Source organism: Doryrhamphus excisus, chromosome 9 (assembly GCF_030265055.1).
Source record: "Doryrhamphus excisus isolate RoL2022-K1 chromosome 9, RoL_Dexc_1.0, whole genome shotgun sequence".
Classification (NCBI taxonomy): Eukaryota; Metazoa; Chordata; class Actinopteri; order Syngnathiformes; family Syngnathidae; genus Doryrhamphus; species Doryrhamphus excisus.
Genome location: NC_080474.1, coordinates 16,066,659 through 16,094,624, shown reverse-complemented (window position 1 = coordinate 16,094,624; position 27,966 = coordinate 16,066,659). Strand labels below are relative to the sequence as shown.

Below are 27,966 nucleotides of genomic sequence, written 5' to 3'. Positions count from 1 at the left end.
ATTTGAATTTTAGTGTTAACTTACACACCAAATTATTAAGTCACACATATTTAACTCTTTTCACCTTTTAGTCCTGGCGCTGTTCCACTGTACTATAGTGTTTTTGTATCCTTGTTAAAACATTGCTGCAGTCCTTTCTTAAAGGGGAACTGCACTTTAAAAAAAAACACACAACCATCCCAGCAGACATAAGTGTTGTCGCTGATGTTGTTGTTGAAGGAACTAGCATAAGTATGAATGTGTATGAGTGTATCAATGTGGTCAGCAAAGAAGTTTGGGTAGTGTTTAAAATCATCAAAATACGGCAAGATACTGCAACTATTACATGTTATCATCAGTGTACGTGTTAATGTTTGATCACAGCATGCATGTATATCAGACGATGCAACGTTTTTTTCGAGAGCTTCGTAGTCAAAATAGGTGTGTCCCAATGACAGCAGTGTAAGCTTACTGAAAGTTAGCTTGTCCATGAAAAGTTTGAAAAGTCCACAAATATATATCTTAACTCATGGTATTAAAAATCACAACCATAAGTGCTAATTTATTATTTTTCTTTAAACGTTATACCAAGTTGTTCTCCAGTCGTTGGTCTGTATTGGTCATCAAAAACTGGTTATAGTTTTACCTTTTGAAAGTTTAGCACTTGTTACCTGAAGCATCCTTTGATGTTGTGGGATCTTTCCACAATGAAGAATGTGTGTTTATATATGTTTTTATATTTAAACTTCATCATACAGGAGAAGAGTGTAAACTGTTGTAGTGGACATGCTGAGATTTCATGGCGATTGACAGGGTCATTGTGTCAGTACGAGGTACAAAGATGTCTGACTCAATCAACGTGAGTCTTTTATTATTCATTTTAAATGACATTTTCATACAGAGGTCAGAAAGTGGTCAAACTGGCACTTCAGAGTACTCCCAGGACTGTCCTTGTTTTGCTAATCCAATGAAATGAAACTGGCATTCTGACCTGTTGCTTATTTCTGCCTTTTAAAAAGACAAGTTAGTGGATTTAAAGACGAGTCTCCACTGGAATGAAAGTGTCACAGCAGGAGTGCAGCTGGAAATAAGTCATTATTACAAAAGATGTCAGACTGAATCAATGGAGAAAAATCTCCCTAAAATGTCACGAGTTCAGTTCCAACATTAGAAAAAAAAAAAAAAAAAAGCTTTGTAGTCTAGTCGCACAAAGCAAATGTCTACTCCTGTAACAGACTGAATGTGTCTGGTAACCTGAGGTCCAATCGTCAGAGCAGCTATGGAGGCATAAGTGCTAATAATGCTAATAATAATAATAGTAATAATAACAAAGCTGTTACTTCCAGGTGGCGCCTGTAGACGTTGTGTTTAGAGAATAAAAGTGTTTTTTTAAAAAGTGCAAAAACTTAAATAAGTTGGTCAGCAAATATTGCAACATTCAAGTCTTTAGAAATGGGAGGGGCGTGGTGTCCCTGAACGCATCGTTGATGTATAGCTCCAGATCAATTCTTGAAGGCGCCGCAGCGACTCGCTCGACATATGAAGTCTTTGAGCAGGTTGCCGTCAATCTGCCAGAAAGCCGCCGTCTGGGTCACCTGGGTCAGGTGGTTCACGCAGAATTTGAAGCAGAACTCCTCCAGGTCCTGGATGAAACAATACAAAGAACTCAGAACTGAAGATAAGATGGATTATGATGGAGTGAAACTCGGAGGCCAACCTCGGCGTCGTAGCGAACGGCGGCAGACAGCAGGGTGAAGGCGTTCTCCACCGTGATGCCCCTCTTGATGATGTGCTGGCATAGACGCTTCAGGCGGTTCTCGCAGTAGGAGGTGGCGAGGTCCAGCAGGCCGATGGCGTCCTCTGGAGGCAGCTCCACGTTGTCCGTGTAGAGGAACTCCAGAAAGGAGCGGTACACTGGGAAGGAGAACTGGTCGATCTCTATCACCTCCTTCGTGTCTTCGTTCCAGTGCGACTGGAACATGGAGCGGAAGTGTTCACACCTGAAGCACACACACACACACAAAGACCATGCGGTGGATCCACTTGTGGAAACACTCGGACTTTGTCTACCTGATCTTGAGGACTGCTTTGTGTACGTAGATGTATTTGCCATCAACGCAGAACTTGAGGTCAGCCGTCTCTGGGTTGTCAAACTCCTTCTTCAGAGACTGAGCCACCGTCAGGAAGTCATCATACTCTTAAAAAAAAACAAAAGTGCTGAGTTATGTCCCAATCTACTCCACCATTGTGGTACAGTCCAGTGCAGGGGGGCTCTTTCATGGAAGTTGGTAGAGATACAAGGGAAGGGAATCACATGACATGTCTTTTGATGTACTCCAAAAATCAAAGAGCAATGAACGTTCTAACATCCTGTGTATGTGAATGTTGGAAAATAATATTCCCTGTAGGATGGAGGGGTCACATACAGAAAAACTGAAGAGTGTGGGAACCACTTTGATACATTTGATGCTAGAAACAGGCTGATGTGGGTCAATATATGCTAAGTTATCTTAGCTTTATGTGATAAGTGATAAAGGATTCACGGTAACGTTATTTTTTACAATACAATATATATATGTAGGGCTGCACGGCTAGGAGACCTGAGTTCAATCCCACCCTCTGCCATCTCTGTGTGGAGTTTGCATGTTCTCCCCGTGCATTTTCTCCGGGTATTCCAGTTTCCTCCCACATTCCAAAAACATGCTAGGTTAATTGGCGACTCCAAATTGTCCATAGGTATGAATGTGAGTGTGAATGGTTGTTTGTCTATATGTGCCCTGTGATTGGCTGGCGACCTGTCCAGGGTGTACCCCACCTCTCGCCCGAAGACAGCTGGGATAGGCTCCAGCACCCCCGCGACCCTCGTGAGGATAAGCGGTAGAAAATGAATAAATGAATGAATATATACTGTATTTTCTGGACTATAAGTCACACAATGCCAAAAATGTATAATAAGGTAGAAAAAAAACATAAGTCGCACTGGAGTATAAGTGTCATTTTTTGCGGGTAATTTATTTTACAAAACAGACATTCCGTCCTCTTGGAAGGCAAGTTCCAACAATAAAAGAATAGAGAACAGGCTGAATAGATGTAAGATATGCTAACACAATGGTTATTCAGCTACACAAAAAATAAACATGAACAGAAAAGGTGTCCAGTGTTTATGTAACATAAATATTTTTTTCATTTATAATTCGCTCTGGAGTATAAGTTGCAGGAACAGCCATCCTATGAAAAAAATTGTGACTTATAGTCCGGAAAATACGGTATATATACGCAATATACACAATACAATACCCATGGTCAGAAGCCTCCACATCACAGAGGGCGTGGCAAAGCAGGCAAAGACGTCATCAGTGCAGGTGAAATGCGTGAGGTGGGGCAGCAGTATGGATTGGCCCCTGCATTGGCCCCACATGTACACCTGGCCGCTCTGGGTCTTTGCGGCCGACGTGTGTGTGGAGTGACAGGCGGCCACCTCCACGATCCTACACAAAGCATACACATAACAGTCGGTGATGATGTGAGGATGGATGGAGAGAGAGAGAGGAGGGAAGCAGTCTTGCTCGGACCTCTCTTTGTCAGTCATGATCTGAACCGGACTCAGCTGGTTGCTCTTGTTCCCCGTGCCCAGTTGTCCATACGTGTTGGCCCCCCAGGCGTAGAGGAAGCCTTCATCGGTCAGTGCTAGTGAATGTGTGTAACCACACACAATCTAGCATGGATACACAATCTAACATTAGCTACACCTGTGTTATGTAACATCAAGTGTGTGTGTGTGTGTATCTGCTCACTTGTTGCACACACAAACCCATGAGACCAATGAGTCGACACGGTGTGAGCTGGTTCCCGTTATTTCCAAGTCCAAGCTGTCCGTTGCCGTTGTAGCCCCAACCAAACACCTGCCGACAAAACGTTAGCTTAACAATTTGCGGCGATAGCAGCAGCAGCAACAAAAGAGACGATAAGAGGGCGGTCCATCACCTCTCCATTGTCCACCACCGCCATGGAGGAGGTCTGTCCACACACGATGCTGACAGCCACTTTGTTCTGAAGGAGGCTGGAAACTCGGCGTGGGTGGGGCTGGTTGGCTGTGGAACCAGAACCCACTTGGCCACAGTTGTTGTAACCCCACGCGTACACCTAGCATGCAGCCACAGGTACAAGGAAGACAGCCAATCAGCAGAGAGTATAGATCAAAATGATGCCCTGACATTGGCCACATTCAAACAGCATTGGAAAGAAACTTTTGTTCAATTTAAAGAGTCATTTTTATTTTATTAATTTTGACAGTTAGACGGTGATTGTTTAGGCGATAATTTTTTATTCAAGTACCCCCTATGCCGGGGGTCGGGAACCTTTTTGGCTAAGAGAGCCATGAAGGCCACATATTTTAAAATGTATATCCCTGAGAGTCATATAATTTTTTTAAACATTGAATACACCCTTGGCCATCTCTGTGTGGAGTTTGCATGTTTTCTCCGAGTACTCCGGTTTCCTCCCACATTCCAAAAACATGCTAGGTATGAATATAGGTATTCATACCTAGGTATAGGAATATAGGTATGAATGTGAGTGTGCATGGTTGTTTGTCTATATGTGCCCTGTGATTGGCTGGCGACCAGTCCAGGGTGTACCCCGCCTCAGCTGGGATAGGCTCCAGCATCCCTGCGACCCTTGTGAGGATAAGCGGTAGAAAATGAATGAATTAATGAATGTTTGTGAAAATAAATGTTATTGCGGTAAGAAATGCTTGCGAGCCAGTTACAGTCATCAAAAGAGCCATATCTGGCTCCCGAGCCATAGGTTCCCTACCACTGCCCTATGCAATTGACGTACCCCTTGGGGTATGCGTACCTCACTTTGGTAACCACTAATGTACTGTAAATGCTATGCTTTATTATCGGTACTAAGAGAATTAATGATATTTTATTTAAATTTTTCAGAAAGAGGGGCTGCACGGCGGTCGAGTGGTTAGCGCGCAAACCTCACAGCTAGGAGACCCGAGTTCAATTCCACCTTTGGCCATCTCTGTGTGGAGTTTGCATGTTCTCCCCGTGCATGCGTGGGTTTTCTCCGGGTACTCCGGTTTCCTCCCACATTCCAAAAACATGCTAGGTTAATTGGCGACTCCATATTGTCCATAGGTATGAATGTGAGTGTGAATGGTTGTTTGTCTATACAGTGAAGAAAATAAGTATTTGAACACCCTGCTATTTTGCTATTTCTCCCACTTAGAAATCATGGAGGGGTCTGAAATTTTCATCGTAGGTGCATGTCCACTGTGAGAGAGATAAACTAAAAAGAAAAATCCAGAAATCACAATGCATGATTTTTTAACAATTTATTTGTGTGATACAGCTGCAAATAAGTATTTGAACACCTATGTATCATCTAGAATTCTGACCCTGAAAGACCTGTTAGTCTGCCCATTAGAAGTCCACCTGCACTCCATGTATCATCCTGAATCAGATGCACCTGTTTGAGGTCGTTAGCTGCATAAAGACACCTGTCCACCCCATACAATCAGTAAGACTTTAACTTGTAACATGGCGAAGACCAAAGAGCTGTCCAAAGACACCAGAGACAAAATTGTACACCTCCACAAGGCTGGAAAGGGCTACGGAGCAATTACCAAGCAGCTTGGTGAAAAAAGGTCCACTGTTGGAGCTATCATTAGAAAATGGAAGAAGCTAAACATGACGGTCAATCTCAATCGGAGTGGAGCCCCATGCAAGATATCACCTCGTGGGGTCTCAATGATTCTAAGAAAGGTGAGGAATCAGCCCAGAACTACACGACAGGACTTGGTCAATGACCTGAAAAGAGCTGGGACCACCGTTTCCAAGGTTACTGTAGGTAATACACTAAGACGTCATGATGTGAAATCATGCATGGCACGAAAGGTTCCCCTGCTTAAACCAGCACATGTCAAGGCCCGTCTTAAGTTTGCATATGACCATTTGGATGATACAGAGGAGTCATGGGAGAAAGTTTTATGGTCAGATGAGACCAAAATAGAACTTTTTGGTCATAATTCCAATAAGCGTGTTTGGAGGAAGAAGAATGAAGAGTACAATCCGAAGAACACCATCCCTACTGTGAAGCATGGGGGTGGTAGCATCATGCTTTGGGGGTGTTTTTCTGCACATGGGACAGGACGAGTGCACTGCATTAAAGAGAGGATGACTGGGGCCGTGTATTGTGAGATTTTGGGGAACAACCTCCTTCCCTCTGTCAGAGCATTGAAGATGGGTCGTGGCTGGGTCTTCCAACACGACAACGACCCGAAGCACACAGCCAGGAAAACCAAGGAGTGGCTCCGTAAGAAGCATATCAAGGTTCTAGCATGGCCCAGCCAGTCTCCAGACCTGAACCCAATCGAAAATCTTTGGAGGGAGCTCAAACTCCGTGTTTCTCAGCGACAGCCCAGAAACCTGACTGATCTAGAGAAGATCTGTGTGGAGGAGTGGGCCAAGATCCCTCCTGCAGTGTGTGCAAACCTGGTGAAAAACTACAGGAAACGTTTGACCTCTGTAATAGCAAACAAAGGCTACTGTACCAAATATTAACATTCATTTTCTCAGGTGTTCAAATACTTATTAGCAGCTGTATCACACAAATAAATTGTTAAAAAAATCATGCATTGTGATTTCTGGATTTTTCTTTTTAGTTTATCTCTCTCACAGTGGACATGCACCTACGATGAAAATTTCAGACCCCTCCATGATTTCTAAGTGGGAGAAATAGCAAAATAGCAGGGTGTTCAAATACTTATTTTCTTCACTGTATGTGTGATTGGCTGGCGACCAGTCCAGGATGTACACTGCCTCTCGCCCGAATACAGCTGGGATAGGTTCCAGCACCCCCGCGACCCTCGTGAGGATAAGCGGTAGAAAATGAATGAATGAAAATGTGCTAATGAAAAAAATGTAATTATATTGAGAAGAAATCCACCAATGTGTGCGGGAGTTAATGTATATATCCTATATGACTTACTATACAATCCACATACAAAGGGACTAATAACTTGTTACAGTCAGAGAGTTAAAGGCTGCATTGATTATAGATGTGTACCTAATGTAGTGACCCGCTACTCGGCCGGTAGTACGACTCAGCAATTCGAAGTAACAGTGCATACCTCTCCAGAGTCGGTGAGAGCCATGGAGTGGTGGGAGCCGCAGGCTACCTCTGTGACCTTCTTGTTGAGCAGGCTGGCTGACACGAGCACCGGCGCCACCCCTTGGTTGGTGGTCCCATTGCCCAGCTGGCTGTAGCCATTGTGTCCCCAGGCGAAGAGCTCGCCGTCTGAAACATCAGTAAAAAGTATTTAAACGGAACTTTAACTGCAAAAAAATATATATATATATTTTGGTAGTCATACCCTCAGTGGCCAGGAGGACGTGCGGCCCGCTGCCGTAGCTCATGCTGACCACCTTCCTGCCACTCAGGAAGTCCAGCTTCTTTGGTACGATGGTGCTTTGGCTGTCTCCAGTGCCGAGGCAGTTACTGCAGTTGAGTCCAAAAACATACACCTGGAGGGCGGGGGGGCATATAGCACACCAGGACAATAGCTAAATGCTCTAATTAGGTCAAAGACTGAAATTAATAGCTGTGGCTGTAGGCAGCTGCCTAATGTTTGTTTGTTTTTTTACTCCACAAGATGGCAGTAGCTGCGTTTGGGTGATCGGCAGCTTTATCTTTCCTCTGTTCCTCTGTGGCTGAACCAGTCATCGGTTAGTGTGAAACCATTGTGTTGCTTACAACTCATCAGTGGTAATGCTAGCTGAGCAGTTTGCTCATTAGCACTAAAATAACATTGGTTCTATTGCTCCTGTGTTGTACAATATACTTGCTAAAATGTCCATGTGGTTACTTTCTCATGCACTCCAAGTCATTATTATGTTTTTATAATGAAATGAATTATTATATATACTAAATAGGTTTGTGACAAGACACAGCTCACAAAACAAGACGATGCACAAGATTGGTGATACGTGTTTGGGTATTTTCATGTTTATAATTCATGTTGCAATATTCAAGGAATGTGGTAGTTTTGAACGCTCACCTCATCATCACCGGTGATGAAGATGGCCTCGTTGGCAGACGCTCCAAACACGCACGCTTTCCAGATGGAGGCCAGCTCCTGGGGCGACATCAGGCTGAAGAGAGGCCATTTGGTGACGTCCACCATTTTATGTTCTTAGAAGCTGGCAGTGGAACAGAGCGGCAGGGCGGGTAAGTAGGACCCTCGAAGCAAAGCCAAGGAATGGAGGACAGCCGGTCAGGTGGTGGTGAAGGCTGACGGTGCTGCAACGTGAAGATGTGTCAATATTTTTACATGAAACAAACTTCACACATGCGCTGAAAACATCAGATTACTGCAAAAAAAATGTGCATGCCGCCCCTGGGACCTCACTAAAGAGATTAGGAGGATGTTGGATCATGTGACCCCGTAGAGGCTGGCCCATTATGAGCAACACTAGCTTAATGGCTTTTGTGAAAATTGCAAAAAATATATACACTTTAAAAAAAAAAAGTTTATCAACAGCAGAGAGTACAAGGCATTAATAAGGTCAAGTTTTTTTTTATAATTTACTACTAAACATAAATACACAAAACATTGGTAGTGCCTGCTACCTTGTTGTATTGGGTTCAATGTTGACAACGCAACATTGTATTTTACACAAACAATGCACTGTAAACCTCAGCTTTACAGATGCCATATCTGCTTTGCAGGCTATGTGTGTTGTCAACATCAACACATAGTACATGTTGACACCGGTCATCGAAATTTTGCTCACCATTAATTGCAGCATGTTGTCTATTAGAGTGGAGGCCACATATTTTAGGAAATTGGGTAATTATTCTTCAAGTCATTGCTAAATTTGTAATATTCCATCCTACGACTGGTAGATATTTTAATTGTGAACTCATCTGCAATCAACACCAATCAGTAGCATTGGAACATTCCAAATGACAATTTCCACCTTTTTGCACGGCTCACAAAAAACGCTGGATCTTTCGCCTATAATCAGATTTTTGTTGCTTAAAAATATGTACCAAAATACATGTAAAATTAATTTATAAGGCAAAACTAGTTCAAATGTTTACTGTTCATATATACAGTAAGCTCAACATGAAAATAAATATTTTTTGGTACAATTCCCCAGCGAGTCTCCAGTTAAAATTGCCATTCAGAAAGACAAAGTACCCGAGCTTTTGTTTCCTGCTGCTCATTTTCCTCACCTTTCTATCGTGCTTGTTCCCGCCTGCTTCTTTTCAGTGTTGGTACAACAACACAACACATTGTCACCAATCATGCACGACCGACGCATCACTGCGAGCTAAGTAGCTCGGCTGCAGCTTCTCAGAGAAGGCGTACATTCTACTGCTAGGGATTATAAAGAAGCTCCTTTCCTGTATAAGGCCCGTATTAACAGGACGGCTGACAATTGGAAGCCATTGTTCCGAATTCAATTGTGATAACAGTGTGCCATAAACAAAAACAAAAGTGTGACGCCGAGTACTTGCTGGAAAGTGACGGCTAAGCTAGCTAGCTAGCTAGCTAGCTATTGTACTTAGCTTCAAGTAGGAAGAAGCCACATAGTATTTCAAACGTGTTTTGGCGAAACTTACCTTTTTTAAATGGGCATGTCAGCTGTTGTGGAGCGGCTCTACATGTCACTCATCATGACTTCATGCCATGTTTACCGCGGCTGGAAGAAAACTCAACTGATTTCCAAGCCCCCCCTCTGGCTATGCGGAAGTCACGTGACGACTCAGCCAAAGCAATCGATCCCAGAGTTGGCCGGTTTGGATGCACACAATAACATAAGACAGACCACATTCAATACTATTGTCATTGTACAATTTACGGTCAAATTATCGAAGCCAAGATAACTGCCTTTAATAACTTTTAAAAATAAAACAAGGCCAAACTTTAGGTGCTATATAGCCGAAGGCCAGCTGAAAACTCCACAACCAACTTGAGAAAAATGAAGAAAATGTTTGAACCTACTGTGCTAACTTGGGACACGTTTAAGGCAAAATGGAAACTTTTGCCATATTCCTATCAAACGTCCGAAAACGTCACTGGCAACTTCAGTAAAATAAAAATTTTTTGAATGGTCTATGGTAACAAATGGACCAATTTCTTCAGAAATCAGGAGGAACACATAAAACTCCACAAGAAAGCATGAGCAAAATTAATACAAAATATTTTTTAAACCTGCTGTGCAAACAAAGGCCATGTTAAAGTAAAAATGGAACAATTGTTTGGTCATACAGTCAAGAGGTGAGCAGAAAAAAACACAATGCACTGTCCCAAACTTGCAAGCCTCTGCTCCATTCTATTATTAATCTATTGTTTAAGTTGAAATGACAGAAAAAAAGGCACCAATGTTTTTTGTCAACTCATATTTGTCTTTAATAATGCACAGGAGTTGAAAGCATCAATGAGCCACCTTAAAGAGAAGAGTTTCAATCTAAAATTTATAAAAAGATATAAACAATCAGAGGCCAAAATGCTGTCTGTTGTTTTTTTTTTCTTCTAGTATTCATTTAAAACAACTTTTTTTTCATTTTTTTTTCTTTACGAGCAAGTAAAAATCTTGCAAACATAAGCTTGTATCCAATTTGGCTACAAGGCAAACATAATTGTAAATCTTTAAAGTGGCTCGCTCTCAGTCTGCTAGTGCATGACTGACTGTACACCCTCGTTCTAGAATTGTGTTCCGTTATAAACGACTAGCACGACCCCCCCAATCCCCTCTCAGTAGTTAGCAGCCGACCAGAGGAGCGTTAAAATATCTCAACATCAGCTGGTATCAGCCCGACACCACTACGAAGGAAAAAAAAATTGTTCTGTTCCAACAATAAATCAGCATGTCATCACAATACATATGCAAGTCCAAAATAAAAATAAAGAAAAAAAAAACAAGAGCCTCGGCAGCCATCATTGACAGCGAGGTCATTCCCACCATCATCACCGTCGTCCACCGAGTGTCAGCTGCAGCAGCTTTGTACAGGCTTCATGTCAATATATTTTATATATTTATATATGTATATATGCGTGGAGAGATACACATCACATTTTTGTATACAAAGTGTTCAAACCGAGTGATGACACGTGAGCTTTGTCCAAAAGGCGTGAAGTAGTACTGTGCCATCCCCCAAGTTAATGTTTTTTTTTTTCCTTTTTTAATTAACGCTTTAAAAAGGAATATTAGGACCACGCTGACAAGACAAAAAAAACAAAACAGTACAAATAAGTTGAGAAAAAGTCAGGACACTGAATATTATGAGAATAAAGTATTCATTTTACAAGATGTCGTAATATGAGACTTAAGTGTTAGCCTGTTTCATGAAACCGAATTGTAAAAGAAATAAAAACTAATTTGAATATTGCAAAAAGAAAGTTAAGATTTTAAAAAATGTACAATTATGAGAACTGTTGCATCACAAGAAAAAGTAAATAATATTAACTGAATTATGCTGCAATATTACGATAAAATTGTGTTTATACATAAGGGAAAACATTTACAATAACCTTGTTTTACATTCTTTGCATTTCCCAAATCATAACTAAGATTAAAACAATTATAGTCCAAACATAGTATACATTTTTTTGAAGAATAATGATGTCCAATTTCAAGAGAAATAAACTTAGACTTGTAGTTGAATGTTTTTTTTTGGCAATTTATGAATATTCCAACCAATCCAATAATGTTGCCTTTTGCACAAAACATACCACTTAAGTGATTTAATACTTGAAATTTTTTTTACTCATGTTATCGCGAACATAAAATTCTGTCTCGTTTCTCATGATCTCAAGATTTCTTCCCATAACTTTACAACTTCATCACATATTATGACTTTATTCTTGTGATATTAAAACTGTTCTGAGACTTTGTTCTTGAAACTTTTTCCCAGATTTTTCATATGTTGCATTATCACCTTGACATTACAGTGTTTTTGCTTGTAATATTACGATGGTATGCTCGTAATGCTACACTTTTTGTGTGGCCAACATGCTAACCATTCGGCACCCGTGCAGCCATCGTAGCATTACAATTTCTTACATTTTTGATAAATACCAAATACCTGTCATACTGGGACATTCATTTTAAAACAGTGCGACTAATTTCTCATAGATGTTTGTTGTTTTTTTCCTTGCAAAAGACTTTTTCTGCATACATTTACAACTTTTTCCTCATGGTGTGATATCATTTTCCATGTTATTATTCTCATAACGTTACACCTTTTTTGTTGTAATTTTAACTTTTTTGTCTTGTCAGTGTGGCCCTAAGACTCCTTTGTACGTTTCCGGATGTTGTAAGACTGAAGAGAGGGAGAAAAGGTCCAAAGAAAAAAAAAGTCACGGAAGCTCCAACTAGAAGTGACCACATCGTGAAGTAAAACTTTTAAAAATTATGTTTCAAAACACGTATAACCAAAAACTTCAAAAATGATCAGTCTCAGGTCGGTTAAAAAAAAAAAAACTGCACTGCTGCCATCCTCCCCCAAAAAATACCAGCCAGTTTCACATTGGAGGGGAGTCATGAACAAAGTGTCCTATAGTGGACATGTAACAGCAAGTCTCTGCACTTGTCAAAAAACCTCTTATCAGTTCATTGTTTTACATGGAAAGAATAATGACATTAACTTGCATTTGTTAGGGGGAGGGACAGTCTGATTCATTTAAAGTGGAAAAAAGCAAAGTCAAAGTGACATCATGAAGTCTGAAGGTAGTTTCATAATGAAAAAAAGACCGTTTTCCATCATGGAGCTGTTTCACCCTCAGCGGAGTGGAGCAGGAGCAGGAGCAGGGAGGGGGTTAATCATGGCTTAGCTGTGGTGTGGGGGGAAGGGGGGGGGGGGTGCTTGAAGATGCTAAGAGTGGGTGTGGTGGGGAAAAAGCACAAAAACAAAAAGACCAAAAAACAGCAGTAATTCTCCCCCGTTAGTGACATGATGGCTTGGTGAATTGTCAAAATGTGTTTAAAGTGTGCTTGTGAAGATCACTGCCATTGTGTGATATGATGGGGGAAAAGAAGATAAACTTTGCTGTGGTGCAAGTCTGCCCAAAAAAAAAAAAAAGTCAGCAGCCCTGCAAGGGAGCTGAAATAATCCCTCGGTGACGACTGTGAGGACCCATGTTGAAGTGATGCATCCAGGTTGGGAGCAGGCTGGATGAATTTCAGTGTGCGCTGGGAGGAGGAGGAGGAGGAAGAGGAAGGGAAGGGGATTTACAGAGTACCCGTGCAGCTGGTTGAAGCCAACATCCTGGCTTTTTTTTTTCTTTTTTAGAAATTAAACTCCTTTGTTTGCATGTTGGAAGCAGGGTCAAAGTTGAAGGTTCCTCCTTGAGTGCTCTCAGGGATCAAGCTGGAATCTTCATCAATCTAAACGGAGGAGATGCACATAAGAACATATTAGAATCTATCCCAACTATCAGCAACCTTTATGCACAAAAGAGGGACATCAAAGGTGTGAATACTGAGAGTCACTTAATATTTCTTGTGCCCAAGAGATTGATCATTAAAATTCGTTTGAAATGTGAACTTTTAGAATGTTTAAATGAGAGGAAAATGTGTACCTGTCTGAATAAAGTGTATTGTGAGGAGGTTTATAGGCTTGAAACACATACAATAATTGCAAACAAATACGTTTTGTGGGTTATTTTGGGAACCCCGTGATGAACGAGGGAACACTGTATTGTTATATTGAGTAATTCTACAATTTGCACCTTATTATTAGCAACCTATTACAAACCATACTATGGCGAACTGAACCATATCAAGTATCACATGTCTTATGTCTGTAAATTGTGGTGAACTTACATCATCTCCTGAAAAGTACTGATCAATAATCTCAAAAGCTAGCTTGTAGATGTCCTCGTTTTCATGTTGCTGCAAGCTCTCAATCTTCTCCAAGCCTGAGAAAATCAGAAGAAGAAAAAAAAACAACACGTGTGTAGAGTGACAACAGCAAAAGCAAATAAAGCAAAAATCGACGCTACGCACCTCCGCACTCCTCGATGATCTCGGCGATGGTGCTGGCTTCGTCGCCCACCATGATGAGGATGTTCTTGAGGCCGTCCAGGACCACCTGCACCACCTGAGGATCTTTGACTAGCATCAGGTTACAGAAGGGAGGTATGACGTTCTGCTCCACCAGGTATTCCACCTACATAAAAAGACACAAGTACATTAAACACATCCATATATAACAAAACACAACAAGCTAAAGCCTCTTAAAATAGTTATGTTTAAGTCAGAAACAAGGAACAGGCATGAGTAGCAATTTTTTTTGGACAGAACACCAGATACAATCGCGGTGCTAACAGAAAACGACAGCATAAGATGTAACAGGTAAGTAAACACACCCAGGGTAACTATAATGTGGCAAGCAACTGTTAACTTCTCATGTTAATTGTGGTAAAAGCTCACCTGGTCCTTCCTTCCACTGATGGTGAGGTTACTGATGGCCCACGCCGCCTCCTTCTGAGTGCCAAAGTCCCCCTGTGGAGAGGCAGGCTGTCACTACACGACATGCAAGTGCCACCTTTTTTTTTTTTTTACCATGCAGCCTCTAGGCCCACAGAGCATTAAGGGGAACTGGAAGTTTGTTTGGAATTTTGCCGGAATTTTTCACGTTCCTTATGTGAAACATGAACACATTTCTTTCCCTTTTCTGTGCATTCTAGAGCAAACGCTCTAGAGAAAACGCTAAAACATATCTGTCTTCTATATTAACCAGGGTGCAGTGATATTGTTATTGTAGCAGCTAACGTGAAAAAAAAATATTGTTAGTTTGTCTCAGCTTCACGCACAGACGGACAAGTGGATACCTAGAAGGGATCGACCAATAAATGTTTTTTTTTTTTCGGGCGGATACCGATTTTTTTCAATCCCTTAGCCGATGGCCGATTTTGCTTGGGCCGATAATGATTTTGCTGCCTCAATTTACATGAAAAAATGACAATGATAACAAATATTACAGGTCTCAAGTTTAAACAAATATTTATTGAAATGTAAACACTGAACAGAATAGGATTCAACTTTCTTAAACAAACATTTAAACGGCATTATCAACTTTAAAAAGGAATAAATGTTGGGTCACTATGTGCAAAACATTTCTGTCGTAGTTTAAGTTTTATCTAGCATCAATGTGATGATTGTTCCTCCGCAGTGTGACGCACACCCCGCCCGCCTCCACACACACAAACACATCACACTACGAGATATAAAACATTTCTCTCATCATTAAAGTTTGTGTTGTGCAAGCTAAAGACCTCTGACACGGCTGCTCCAATTTGTTCTGTGCGTGCGTGCTCGGAGGGAACGCACACACAACACGACACGCATTTAATCTCAGCAAGGCGTTCGCTGAATGAAACTCCTACAAACACCATGGGACTGAATTGACAACGTTGCCATTAAAAGCGGTGTTAAAGGTGTTAGAGGCTAATTAAAAGTTGAAAACGTACCCTTGTTGTGATTTTTACCTGAGGACTGGAGCACACATGTTGTGCTGGAACATACAGCCATCCCAATGAGAGCGGACATCATAAGTGTTGTCGCTGTTGAAGGAATTAGCGTGTGTGTGTGTGTGTGCATCTAGGAAAGAAGTTTACTGTATTACATGTTATCATCAGTGTACTTGTTAATGCATGATCACAGCATTTAAATCAAACAATGCTATGTTGTTTTTTTTGTTTGTTTTTTTAGAGGGCTTCATTCATTCATTTTATACCGCTTTTTCCTCACAAGATTACTTGCATTATTATTTAGCTCTATTAACTTGTTTTCTCACGATATAATTCACAGAAATGGGAAATTAATATGTTCATGTTTCACATAAAGATTGTGAGTGATGGGCAAAATACCAAAAAAGTGCAGTTCCCCTTGAAGTGGTTACAAGGTCAAAAGATAAAACTTATAAATAGAATAATACAAACTGTGGCTCATATATTAGAAACAGACCTTGGCCAGTTGGTGAATGATCATTGGGATGAGCCCGGCATCGATCACAGCTTGGACCTGCTGCTGGTTCCCAGCTGTAATGTTGGACAGGAACCAGACTGCTTCCTATAAAAACAAAAGTAAATCACAAAAATAGTCAACACCAAGTGGCCCCCATACACAATTATTTTTTCGTTATTTCTTAGCACATGTAATCCTACCACGTTTTTTGTCTTCTTGATTATTGATAATTCATATCTTGGTTATGTTCACACAGCAGGGCAGGATGCACAATTCGGATTTTGTGTGAGTATCTTTTAAAGTCTCAGTACGCACGGCAATACACGCCTCTCGATGACTTATAGGTCATGCAACCGTTCATACTGCATCGCATCGCATACATGTCGGATTTATATCCACATACGAATGAGGTCTGAGGCGCATTTGAAAAAAAAAAAATCGGAAATATTTCGGTTCACACTGACATGAAAAAAAAATTCAGATACAGGGCACATATGAGCAAAGAAATGGGAATTGACCTACAGTGTGAACAAAGACTTTGTATATGCTGACACAATATTTGATATGCTTTCATTAGTCATGTAATGTGTAAAATATATACTTGTTTAGACATGTGACAAATAGGAAGTTGACAGTGCTCATGGTTACCTTATTGATCTTTTCTTTTGGGTGTGTGAGCAAGTTGGGGAAGTATCTGAGGACCTCGCAGTTGAGAACAACTTGTGTCTGCTCGTCTGTGCCAGTCACAATGTTTCCCACCGCCCGCAGAGCTGCCGTCTGCAGGGTGAAATACACCAAAGGCAATAAAATGTAAATGATCCAGATTAATTCAGCCACATTACTGACCAGTCACAAATCTCACCTGCACTTTGACCTCCTGGTGGCTGAGAAGAGGCACGAGATGCGGGACAACATCGGAATCGATGACCATCTGGATCTGCTCGTTGCCGCCGTCCGTCAGGTAGGATAAAGCCCAGACTGTGTCAACGAGAATCTAAATACAGAAGAAATAAAAATGTCAACAAGCAAGGCAGATGGCCAGCAAATCACTAATTACTGCTATACTTACATTTATATCTGTGTGATGTATTAGCACACGGAGAGCAGGCAAAATCTGTGTGACGGAGCAGAGCGAAAGAGAGAGAGAGAGAGTCAGGTTTGGAGTAAGCTCAATGAAGGGGGGAGCAGTTAAATCAAATGAAGCCAAAAAAAACATGGCAGAGTGGGGAATCTTACCTCTTGCACCGTCTCCATGGGCGGAGGCGGGTCCTTATTGCGACAGAGGTTCACGATGACCCATGTGACATTGCGTAGGAAGGTGATGGGGATGGAAGGGTTGATGAAGGAGAGCAGCGGCTTGACCACACCCAAGGAGATGACATAATCCCTGCACTGTGGGCCATCACCTTTAAAGTGCAGGTGAGTGCTTGCAGTTATGTTCGATTTTCATGATAGATTCAAACGAATAATTCTATCATGACTATATGTAAAAACATACCAGCATCACTAAAAAAAATCTCATTCGTAAAAAACACTTTTTTTTCAAAAATGTAAACATTATCACACAAGGTCTACTGACCTATAATATTTCCCAACGCCCAGACGGCCTGTTCACATACGTTCTGGTGGGGAGAGCTTAGCAGTCGTAAGAACAACGGCACTGCACCTGGACACACAAACATTGTTAACCAGATTACATTCAGGAGTCAAAAATCAATGACGATTAATACTTGGGCAACTGCAACAACCAAGGAACAAAGGTGAAAAGAATCATTTGGATGCCATTAGTAAGTATTTGGTATTTAAGAAATGGGGTATGAACGATTAATAAAGGGAGTGTAAAGGTGACTATGTGGTGTATTTTTCTATATTTCATATCTACAGGGCTCCAATAATGTTAAAAAACATATTTAGAAAATCAGAGGTTATCTGTGCTCCAACACTTACACTTGACCATAGGGGTGCGCATTTTGTTTGAGTTAGGAATAAGGCCCCGTCTCGTTTTTTTTTTTTTTTTTTTTAAACCAAGGCCTACAGATCCATGCGAATGTCAGAAGGGATTTAAAGTGGTTAGCGTTTCTCAAATGCGGCAGCTATGATGTCGCACTATTCACAGTGGTCATGCTGCCACATGCTGCAACACCTGCAGTGGAAAGACTTTTCACGGTGTGGCGTACCAAACCAAACTGTACTCGCTTATGTAAACAGGGTTATAGTATAGGTAATCACAACTTTTTTTTGCAGTCTGTTATTTTTGACGTGTAAAAAAAAAACATATTACTCATTCAACTTATTTATTCAAGCAGACGACCTATTAACCCACGGCATCCATTCAGCACAGACATACAACTACAGTGTCAGCTTATTTTGCAAGAAAACCATGCATAAATAATAATGTTTATTTATCAACATAAACGACACCATAAATGTATTCCATATGATGGGTGATGAAACCCCCCTGATAAATAGTGCTAAAAACAAATATATGATTGCTAAGTCGTCAGCATGCAAACACAAATAGCTAGGGAACACTGTGGGGGTGTGGGGTCAACTTACTGGAGTTAACCACAGCTTGAGTCTGTGCCGACGTCCCAGAGGCAATGTTGGTCAGAGCCCAAGCTGCCTCGAACTGAAGAGAGGGGCTGCGGGGACGTGAACAGAGACAGTTAGTCGACATTGGGTGAAAGCAGATTAGAGGGTTAAACAAGTGATGTGCTATGCAAACAAGAAACAGTGCATTGTAAGAGCAAAGCCTAAATATAAACGGGTGTGCCATGTTAACATGACACTAGTTGGGTTGTGGGCAGCCAAAGTAAAATCCTTTTTACTCCTCTTTCGGCCTCATCCTCGGTCAACACAAGGTCCTGAGTAGTGTGGAAATCCCAACAGGCAGTTATATTTGGCCCGAACAGCCAACTGGCCTTTTCCTACACACTCACTATGAACTCATGTTTACTTAGTTTAAAGGTTTTTCTTTGGAGGAGGCAGACTCACTTGTCGTCTCTTTCCAGGCAATTGACTAAAATTGGCAGGATGCCAGACTTTATCAAGTCGTCAATGGGCGGGTTTCTGTCACTGGAGAGCAGTTTTCTGACAGAAGGAAAAGGATAAGTCATGTTAATATCAACTGGTATGTGAACATGCATGTGCACAAATGTGCGTGATTCTCTCATCTCACCGGGCTGCCTGCACAGCACTGAGCTGGATGACAGCGTTGTTACTGGTTGCGTTCTGAAAGTGAAAAAGAAGAGTGGGATCACTAGCTAACAGTCGAAGGGTCTTGTGAGGACATTGGTGACTAAAATCTGAGGTCTCTACCTGTAAGATGGCATCTAGTGTAACATTTTGCTGCACAGAGGGGGGAAAAATGTGCAATATTAGAGGAGCAAAGGCGAATGCATTGATTAAATTCATATACATATCTCTCACTGGTGTTGGATGAAATTAAAACGATGCCTATCTCTATGAAACAACCCTCACATTTCAGCAAGCTCTTTTTTGACAGTATATTTTCTGTAGGGTTGTGTGTTGGCTTATTTACATCAGTACATCTATATCGCTATAAAATGACTACTTTATGAAGTATATCCAAGTTTCATTTCTATTGTTTTGTCCCTTGAGAGTTTATACTGTCATAAAAACGGTTGCTCAAATGTGAGGGGTGTACGTGAGATACTCAATAATCCCGATCCATAGGCTAGCTTTTGAGCTACTATGCAGTTGACACACATAAGCTCTGAGGTAATGTCACATCTCATCTTCAGGCCTCACTTACCCCTTTGAAGTCTGAATCGACATCAGAGTCCTCCAGACTCTCCTCCTGTGGGACGTTTCTCTTCTTCAGTAGATGTTCGTCTCGTTTGTTCTAGCAGTGGGACAGAAAGTCATGAAAGGATGCATGAAGAGGGGAATTCATGAATTCTTAAAGCCACAGTGAATTCAGGCCATCCTCAAAGCAATGGTTCTTTAAAATCTTTCATTTCTGGGGTGGAGCTTCTGCAGTTGACATCCCAGTTGAGACCTGCATTCTAATCAACATGAACACACGTGCACACATAGATATTATGGTAACGCTCACAGACGTTAGGAACTAACACACAAATAGGTCAACACATTGTACCGGTAGGAGGAGATTCCCTTGGCCTACATTCTTGTGCATCATGCTTGTGTGCGTCAGCGATGACTAATCAGCCTTACAGCTCTGTTTTGGTCCTGGTGCCATCCAGCTAGATAGAAAGTGCTAGACTGGAGACCACATCAGCAGTCTGCGGCCATGGTGACAATGTAACGCTGCTAACATTTTGCCGCCATATGCCTGCTACTGACGGCAATCTAAATGCTTCATGACCAATAATGACCCAGTGACACATTTTTGCACCAAAAGTGCACTACTGTGCACTTTTGCACCAAAATGTGCTGATGTTCTGTTAGTTAGTTAGTTAGTTAGTTAGTTAGTTAGTTAGTTAGTTAGTTAGTTAGTTAGTTAGTTAGTTAGTTAGTTAGTTAGTTAGTTAGTTAGTTAGTTAGTTAGCTTCATCTGCAGGAAAAATACATCTGCTGCAGTCTGACCAGTCTTTACTTCAATTTTAAAGAACACTGACACAGCACAATGTATATGACTCAAGCACGTGTGTATGTTTTACAGCCACCCATGTATTAGCACCACAAAATTACACTACAATTTAAGAAAATTTGTAGAAAAGAAAATATAAGACATAGAAACATTCATTCACCACCATTGGGGGCCCATTGTATTTTTCAGAAAACCTATGAACATCACTACTTTTGGTCACATTAAGTGAAGGACAGGTAATAGAACTGCCTCACAATACCATCACATGTCTACTCCGTAAACTCAGTTTATGACAAAGCAGTTTTGTTTTGCATGTTGTTAACTGCTAACTGCACTGAAAACGAACTTGCATGACAGCTAAGACTGTTACGAAGTTAGACTTAAAATTGCTCATATGATTCACAAAGGCTCCATGATGGTGATAGTCGGGGATCCAATCTATGTTCTGATTTCTATATCATATAATTCTATATAACATAGAAACAAAATGCATCAATCCTATGATGTGCGCATGTATTCTTACCTTTCTCAACTCCACCGTCACCTCATTTCGATGCCTTCGCATAGTCTGCAATAAAAATAAAAAAAAACAGTTAATGGTAAATTATCTCAAATAAACACACCTTCCAGAATAACTTTCCAATTAAGTGAAACACACAATAAAATCCTGTTGCAATATTTTAGTATTAATGCTGTTATTTAAACAAAACTTCATGCCCAAGATTTCGGGTGGGGAAAAAACGTTTTTTTCCTATCCCCTATAGTGAACTGGTCAACAATTACGCATTTAAAATGCACATTATATGCAACTGGTCCCTAAAAACACCTGAGAGCTGTGTATGGCACATAAGTGGGGTGAGAAAGTTCTAGCCACTGCTGCATGTGTGCATCTGTCGGCGTTTCCAGTTTGAGATGTGTCTCAGATCTTGTGACTGTTTAAACGGGGTCATGTTGCCTTCCCAAATAGCCTCTTGCGTAATGTGGTCACAGTCATAACTCAGGAGGCTGTGGTGGGGGCGTCTCTCAACTGCCGCTGCCGAGCAACAACAAATAACAGTGCCATTTGATTAATTGTCGAGGATCTCTGCAATATTTTGACAGTGACAACAAAGTGCATTTAAATATTTTTTTTGCACAAATCTCTGTGATGCAATACATCACTGCAAACTACAGTCACAATCATAAACTTAAGTGTGTAAACGGTACAGTCATCCCTCATACTATCGTGGTTTTTCAAAAATTAATAAATAAATGAACACCATTTTGTGGTTGACTATGGCCAATTAGTCAATAAATCAATTTTCTATGACGCTTATCCTCATTAGGGTTACAGGGGTATGCTGGAGCCTATCCCAGCTGACTGCGGGTGAGAGGCTGGGTACACCCTGGACTGGTTGCCAGCCAATCGCAGAGCACATATCGACAAACAACCATTCACAATCACATTCATACTGTTTTTGGAGAAAAAAAACAGATAAAACCCACGCAGAGAATCAAACACAGGTCTTCCCACTCTCCTGACTGTGTGGCCAACATCCTAACCACTCGTCCACCATGCGGCCCTAGTCAGTCAACTCATATGTAGTGGTCACTAGTGCATCAATAATCTTACATTGATGCACCATTAACTTCACTTGGATGTAGCGTGTAATAATATGTCCTAATATCGGCTCAATATCGATACTGGACGATATTCAAGGCCGCAATATTGGTATTGTAACAAAAGTTGTATCAGGACCCCCCTAAGAAATTGTATCCAAGAGGAGACTGAGAGAAAATGCATTGCATATACGCTCGTTTGTTTCTTTTAGTCTTTCCTATCCGTGCTATGATGACAAAAAAGCTGGTCAACATGCTACAGGTGGACTTTGTCGTGTCTGTGAGCTGTGGCTGACTGCAACCGTATGGATGGTTGGTGAAAAGCGCTGTCGTGTTCACCTTAAAAGCTTACAGTGGGAGGCAGGAGAGGCGGCAAACACTCTTGTTCTGATGGCGATAAAAGGCAATTAAGCCTATCAACATATTTGAGAGGCTCGGGACTGCAACACATTTTGGACCATGTGCAATATTACTTTCAGCTATGTAGCTGAAGTGATTTAAAAAATAAAACATATATTTTAGGTACAGTGGAACCAACAACATCAGGTCAGAATTAAGGAACATCATCAAAGGAAGCATCTAAAGTTTGGAGTGTAAAGCACTGTCATGTTCAGCCATCTCCACAAACTTAAATCTACTGTGTTTTGCATATTCTTTGGCTTTTGTACAATGCTTATTCTGGAGTACCTACAATAACAAAATAAAATAAACAGGAAGTATGCATACTTAAATACTAAGACTCACCTGTCAACAAGTGGATTTCCGCAGTGTGAGATTCAATTTTAACAAACTGAATATTTTTGTAGTTATGGCATAGAAATCTTGTTTACAATCTTCAAAATATAGTTTTTAACATTATGAGAGCCCACAAGACATGAAATAACACCCATATAGTCACCTTAACATTTGTATTACTGAACATTGTAGAAAACATGAGACATAATCGACATAAATAAGAAACTGACATGTCAGCAGTTTCATGTATTATTTTTCTGGACAGCATACTTCCATACATCAATATTTTGTAATGGCGGCTTTAAATTGCTTTTCACTCTTATTACCCAATATGGCAGACAAAATAAGAGTAAATAAGCCATTTAAGACATAAATAAAACTCCTACTCAAGCAGTGTCGCTGTAAATAAAGAGGAGTTTATGCCTGTCCCACTTAATAATCTGAATAATTACAGTAGAATGTAGAATACACAATTAGAATGCTTCTGCATTAGTTAGTTCATTTGGCCATTTTATGCTTAAAAATGCTTAATTTAGGTCAACAGCATTTGCTTAAATATGCATTTTTTCAACCACAAAACGGCAATAATTTATTAATTAATAGAGTGAGGGATTGATGTTCAAACTGCGATGAGGGACAACCGTGCATAATTGTGCATGTACACACAAAATCTAGGTTTCCTAAATAAAAGTAAGCCATATTAGCTCTAGTGTGAATCATCCGTTTAAGCAAACACAACCATGCAGACGTTGGCGGCTAAAGGAGAAGCCAGCAGCAGTGGCAGCTCAGTCAAGACATCCAGGATGCCTGAAATAGCATCAAGAATGCAACTGGCAAAGTCCATCTGTCAAAGTGGCCATGTGCTTGTCACACTGACTCCCGACACATTCAAAACAACTACTCGCTGAACAATGAACTGTGTGGATGAATTGTGCAAAGGGGGGGTTATACAATATCACATAGTAGTCAGCATTGTACCATTGGAGAATGAGATCAGGCAAGAAAATATTTTGTCCTCATCTTGACAAGTTTAAGCGCAAATGTTTGCCAAACAGTTTGTCACCATGTCAATAGGACTTAATTGGGACCGGGAAAAAAACAAAAAAAAGAACAATGAAGTTAACAAGCAAAATTCAATCCAAACTACAACAGCCGCTACTTCAAATAAGGTTTCATCACTTAAGCATAATGGCTAATGCTTTGTGTTTGTTGTTCTGTCATTTTGGATCTCACTTAAAAAGAAACTATGCAGAACTTCCCACAATGGCACTGAAGATGTAGCCAATTACTTGTGCAAGACTGGATTTGTCTCTTTTGTGTCCTACTTACTTTGTATTTTACTCGCATGTTTTGTAAAAATGTAAAAATCTAACGTAGCATTAGGAGTTACTAGAACACTTTGGTTGAAAGGGAGCTCATATTGTTCATATTGAGAGAAAAATATACAGGTAAGTGGAAGCAAGTCAGCGTTTTGCAAGGCTTAAGCCTCAAGTCAAGCCTCATGGAAAGTCTCGGGTCAAGACAAGACAGGTTGAGTCAAGTCCAGGGCCATACTGTCATTTTTAATGACACTTGTACTTATAACTTGAAAGCAGTCAAATTTCAAGCATACACTAAATAAAAACACTGTTAAAATGCCATTGTAACATGTCCATGGTGTACCGTGGTGAACTTAGTTTCACTTTGGATAATGGGTATTGAATATTAGCCTCCTCAAGTACAGCGAGTGCAGAAGCTCGCAAGGGAGGTATTAATATTAACCGCTGGTTAATATTACAGAAAAAAAAGTGATATGGGTATTCTAAAATCACACCACTAATTGATCTATAACAATATTAAATGATTAGCTCTACCATAACAAGTATTTTGCAAGACTATTTTTTCCAATTTTATCTTTTATTGGATGAGGCACCTGCCTCGCAAAGGTTTGTTACAAAAGCCAAAAATTATTGTTGGTCATGCTGTGTAATAAAAATCCCCACAACTTGTTAGTATTACTTTATTTTTTGTTTATTATTATTCTTCAGACTAAATTTTGAGTCAATGCCTTGATGTCAAAATCCAAGTCAAGTTGCAAGTCTTTGATAGTCAAATCCAAAGTCATCACAATTAGCCTCATGACTCGACTCTGCACCGCTCCAGTTACGAATCAAAACAATTCTTATTTACATCTTGCGAGTGTAACATACAGGTAAATAAATGTAACATTTTACCAATGTTACAAAATATAATATTAAAAAATCCGACATTGAGCATGCACGCTTTATGGAATCCATGTGGACGTCCTTAAAAATATTTTTTCCCATATGATATCATGATATCATCCATATACATGTTTGTTCGATAGATTATTTCTACATGTTCAGTTTTGTATCAGATTTATATTGAGTCAAAAGTCATTTTACTGCTTGGAAAATTAGGTACAACTTTAAAGGGGAACCGTTATGCTCGTTTTCAGCGCTTTGAAGCTTTGAATTGAGTTGCGGACTCCTACAGAACAGCTACATACCAAAAAACGAACAGAAAGCTTTCTAGATCATCCAGATTCTGAACCTCTTTCTGCAGTGTTTGCATAGACTACTTGCTTCTGACCCAAATGGTATGTTTAATTTACCCAACCCCCGGCCCTCCTCTAAGTACACCCGCTGTGCTGTGATTGGTCACACTCTGAAGAACTTCCAGATACATACTAGGTCCGTGTTTACTGAGTGTAGGCATTCTGCAGCCCATAGTCAAGTCCGGATCGCAGTGATGTCAGTAGAACCCAGTATTGGGAAAAAATATGTACTGTTTGTTAATGTTTGCATTGTGGTTTGTGTGGGGTGAAAAGTAATACATAGCATGCACAAGCTGTAAGTAACAACCATGTTTATTTAGTAGAAGTAAGCAGTTGCCTGTGTAGCATTATAGAGTGTGCATACAAGGTGCAGGGTGCAAATGATTATTAATAATTATTATTAATAATCACAGATATCTGGAGTTGCTAATAGCCTTTTTCCACCACCAGTCAGAGGTCTTTTTTAAACACAGATAGTCCCGCAAACTACTACCGGTAGCTCCTGACTACTTTTCCAAATAGCTCTCAAAAGGGTTTATTCATTTACAGAATTTTTTAACTCCTAGGTTCGGCAGTAGATATAAGTCTTCGGGAATAGTTGGAAGTGTGGCCAAACTCAGGAGTGGGCGTGTCTGAAAGCAGGCCATTTTGGAAATCCAAGGAAATACAGTTGGAATAGGTGCATATTCTGGAAGATCTAGAAAGCTTTCTGTGCAGGTTATCGCGTGTAGCTGCTCTATAGGAGTCCACAACTCAATATAAATGGTCTGAAAATGAGCATAATAGGTCCCCTTTAAAGCAATGGGAACTAGAAGCACTATTTTCCTAATCTGCTGTAACTTATTTAATATTTGGGGTAGAGAAGTGAATGAGGTATCAAATTAAAGTTCAAGTTATGCTTTATCGGGTAGATTTAATCACAGGCTTGATTTTACAAATTTGTAAAGATTCTAAGATTACTAAGCAATAGCGTCACAACATGAGATGCTTAAGCCTGAAGCTCGCTTGAGTGAGCTCACCTGACTAGCCTTCACAACATTAGCTAGCATTTTGGATTAAGACGGATCTTACCCAACCCAACATGAAAACTATACCATATATGTCTACAACGGCACTATAATGTAAGAAATGTGCGATTTAGAGTAACCTGTGTGTAAAAGTAGCTATTGGAAGTATGATTATAGCGGGCCGGGCCCACCCTGCTCGCTAGCTACCGGTGTCCATCCGGATAATCAAGCAGCGTTAGCCGCCACTGACAGCGAGCTTCAGGTTTCACTCAATTCTCTCCAAAATCCAGGCAAGCAAACACAATGTGTGCTAAATAACGATCATTTCATTTTAGTGAAATGACTAAAAAGTACAGACGGTAGGCAAATAAGCAATGTGGGTGCCATGTTAGTTTCGCTAGCTTGTACTTGTGGCCGGGCTGCTCCTCCTTCTCATACTCCTCCAACGAGGCCCGAAGAGAGCCGCTGCTCAACGGACAAAATGACCCACTGGCGTTACGACGAGTCGTTGGCTCACCTCGACATCCCGCCCCTTGTTCTTAAAGCTCTTGATGCGGTGGTTTTCCAAGCCGGCGTTGTCTGCCATGGCTGTGTGTGTGTAGAGGCGGGGGCGGGGGTTTCTTTCGGGATCTCCTCCGTGAGAGATGAGGTACCGCAGGTCGTGTCCTGCTGCCGCTGCTGCTGGATTTCTGGGAGTTGATGGGTAGAGATGTGCAAGTCATGAACGAGTCGTCAAAAACTCGAGTTTTTTGTAGTTAATTTCTACTCACGAACTCACGGGTGCTCCTCTGTATTCACTGGTTGATTTATTCACCCTTGCTACCTCTCGCTAAACTAAAAAAGGAGACTGAGTAACAGTTGTTACTCTAACTGCATTTGTATTAAGGTATTAACAACGTGGAAAGGCAAACAGATCTGTCATTTCCATTTCCTGTCGGAGCTGCATCGTAGGCTCCACACAACGAACGGTTCACTTGAGCCTCACTAACTCACGGTTTAACAAATGAGGTTAATGTTGGCATGTTTGAGATTACGTTCAGGTGCTTTGAGACGAGTGATTCGAGTTAATAGAGTACCAGATTCACTTCACTTCATCAAAACTCGAGTCAGTAAAAAGAATCGAGTTTCCCCACACCAGTGAGAGGCTCGATTGTGTCGTCATAAATAGCAAAGCGGAAGTGGGAGGATCTTTTACTCTTGACGCCATGCAAGTTTCATAAACATCCACTTGTGTTGTAATGAATTATGGAGAGTCGGTTGCTAAATACTGCCCATGCCCCTGCAAATATGTTTTGCTTGAAGGTGGCCATGTTTTTCCAAACAACCTTGCTCACGTTTCACACACATCAGTCCTCTGAAGGTGTATAGTAATAGTGATTCGGCTAAACACCATTTACCATGTTTGATTGTTGGGTACAGGACATTGAGCCGTGTGAGAAATTTCAAGTCAATTTAATTTAAAGGTTCAAAGAGCACCACCATTTGGTGTATGTTTCCTGTGCATGTGTGGACAAATTGTCACCATTT

General features: G+C 40.8%; 2 protein-coding genes across 3 annotated transcripts; both read right to left on the bottom strand.

Moving 5' to 3' along the window:
- Positions 1–809: 809 nt before the first annotated feature.
- On the bottom strand, positions 810–9,772 carry rcbtb1 (regulator of chromosome condensation (RCC1) and BTB (POZ) domain containing protein 1). 2 transcript variants are annotated; one of them, XM_058081566.1, is made up of 11 exons: positions 9,619–9,772; positions 8,048–8,289; positions 7,364–7,514; positions 7,121–7,287; positions 3,964–4,122; positions 3,774–3,881; positions 3,552–3,694; positions 3,277–3,467; positions 2,050–2,176; positions 1,697–1,979; positions 810–1,622 (listed from the first exon to the last, which is right to left on the bottom strand). In XM_058081566.1, the coding sequence occupies exons 2-11, from the start codon at positions 8,171–8,173 to the stop codon at positions 1,482–1,484; spliced, it is 1,596 nt and encodes a 531-aa protein (XP_057937549.1). In that variant the 5' UTR covers positions 8,174–8,289; positions 9,619–9,772; the 3' UTR covers positions 810–1,481. The 2 variants fall into 2 exon arrangements, with proteins under 2 accessions (XP_057937549.1, XP_057937550.1); XM_058081567.1 differs by lacking the exons at positions 810–1,622; positions 1,697–1,979 and having other exon boundaries at positions 2,073–2,174.
- A 95-nt stretch (positions 9,773–9,867) lies between these two features.
- On the bottom strand, positions 9,868–27,349 carry kpna3 (karyopherin alpha 3 (importin alpha 4)). Its single transcript, XM_058081568.1, has 18 exons — positions 27,210–27,349; positions 26,957–27,128; positions 21,065–21,109; positions 19,744–19,833; positions 19,287–19,316; positions 19,147–19,199; positions 18,963–19,058; positions 18,525–18,610; positions 17,548–17,634; positions 17,205–17,374; positions 17,038–17,082; positions 16,831–16,962; positions 16,617–16,745; positions 15,969–16,073; positions 14,433–14,504; positions 14,007–14,169; positions 13,824–13,918; positions 9,868–13,385 (listed from the first exon to the last, which is right to left on the bottom strand). Exons 2-18 carry the CDS (start codon positions 27,023–27,025, stop codon positions 13,287–13,289), a joined length of 1,566 nt encoding a protein of 521 aa, XP_057937551.1. The 5' UTR covers positions 27,026–27,128; positions 27,210–27,349; the 3' UTR covers positions 9,868–13,286.
- Positions 27,350–27,966: the final 617 nt, after the last annotated feature.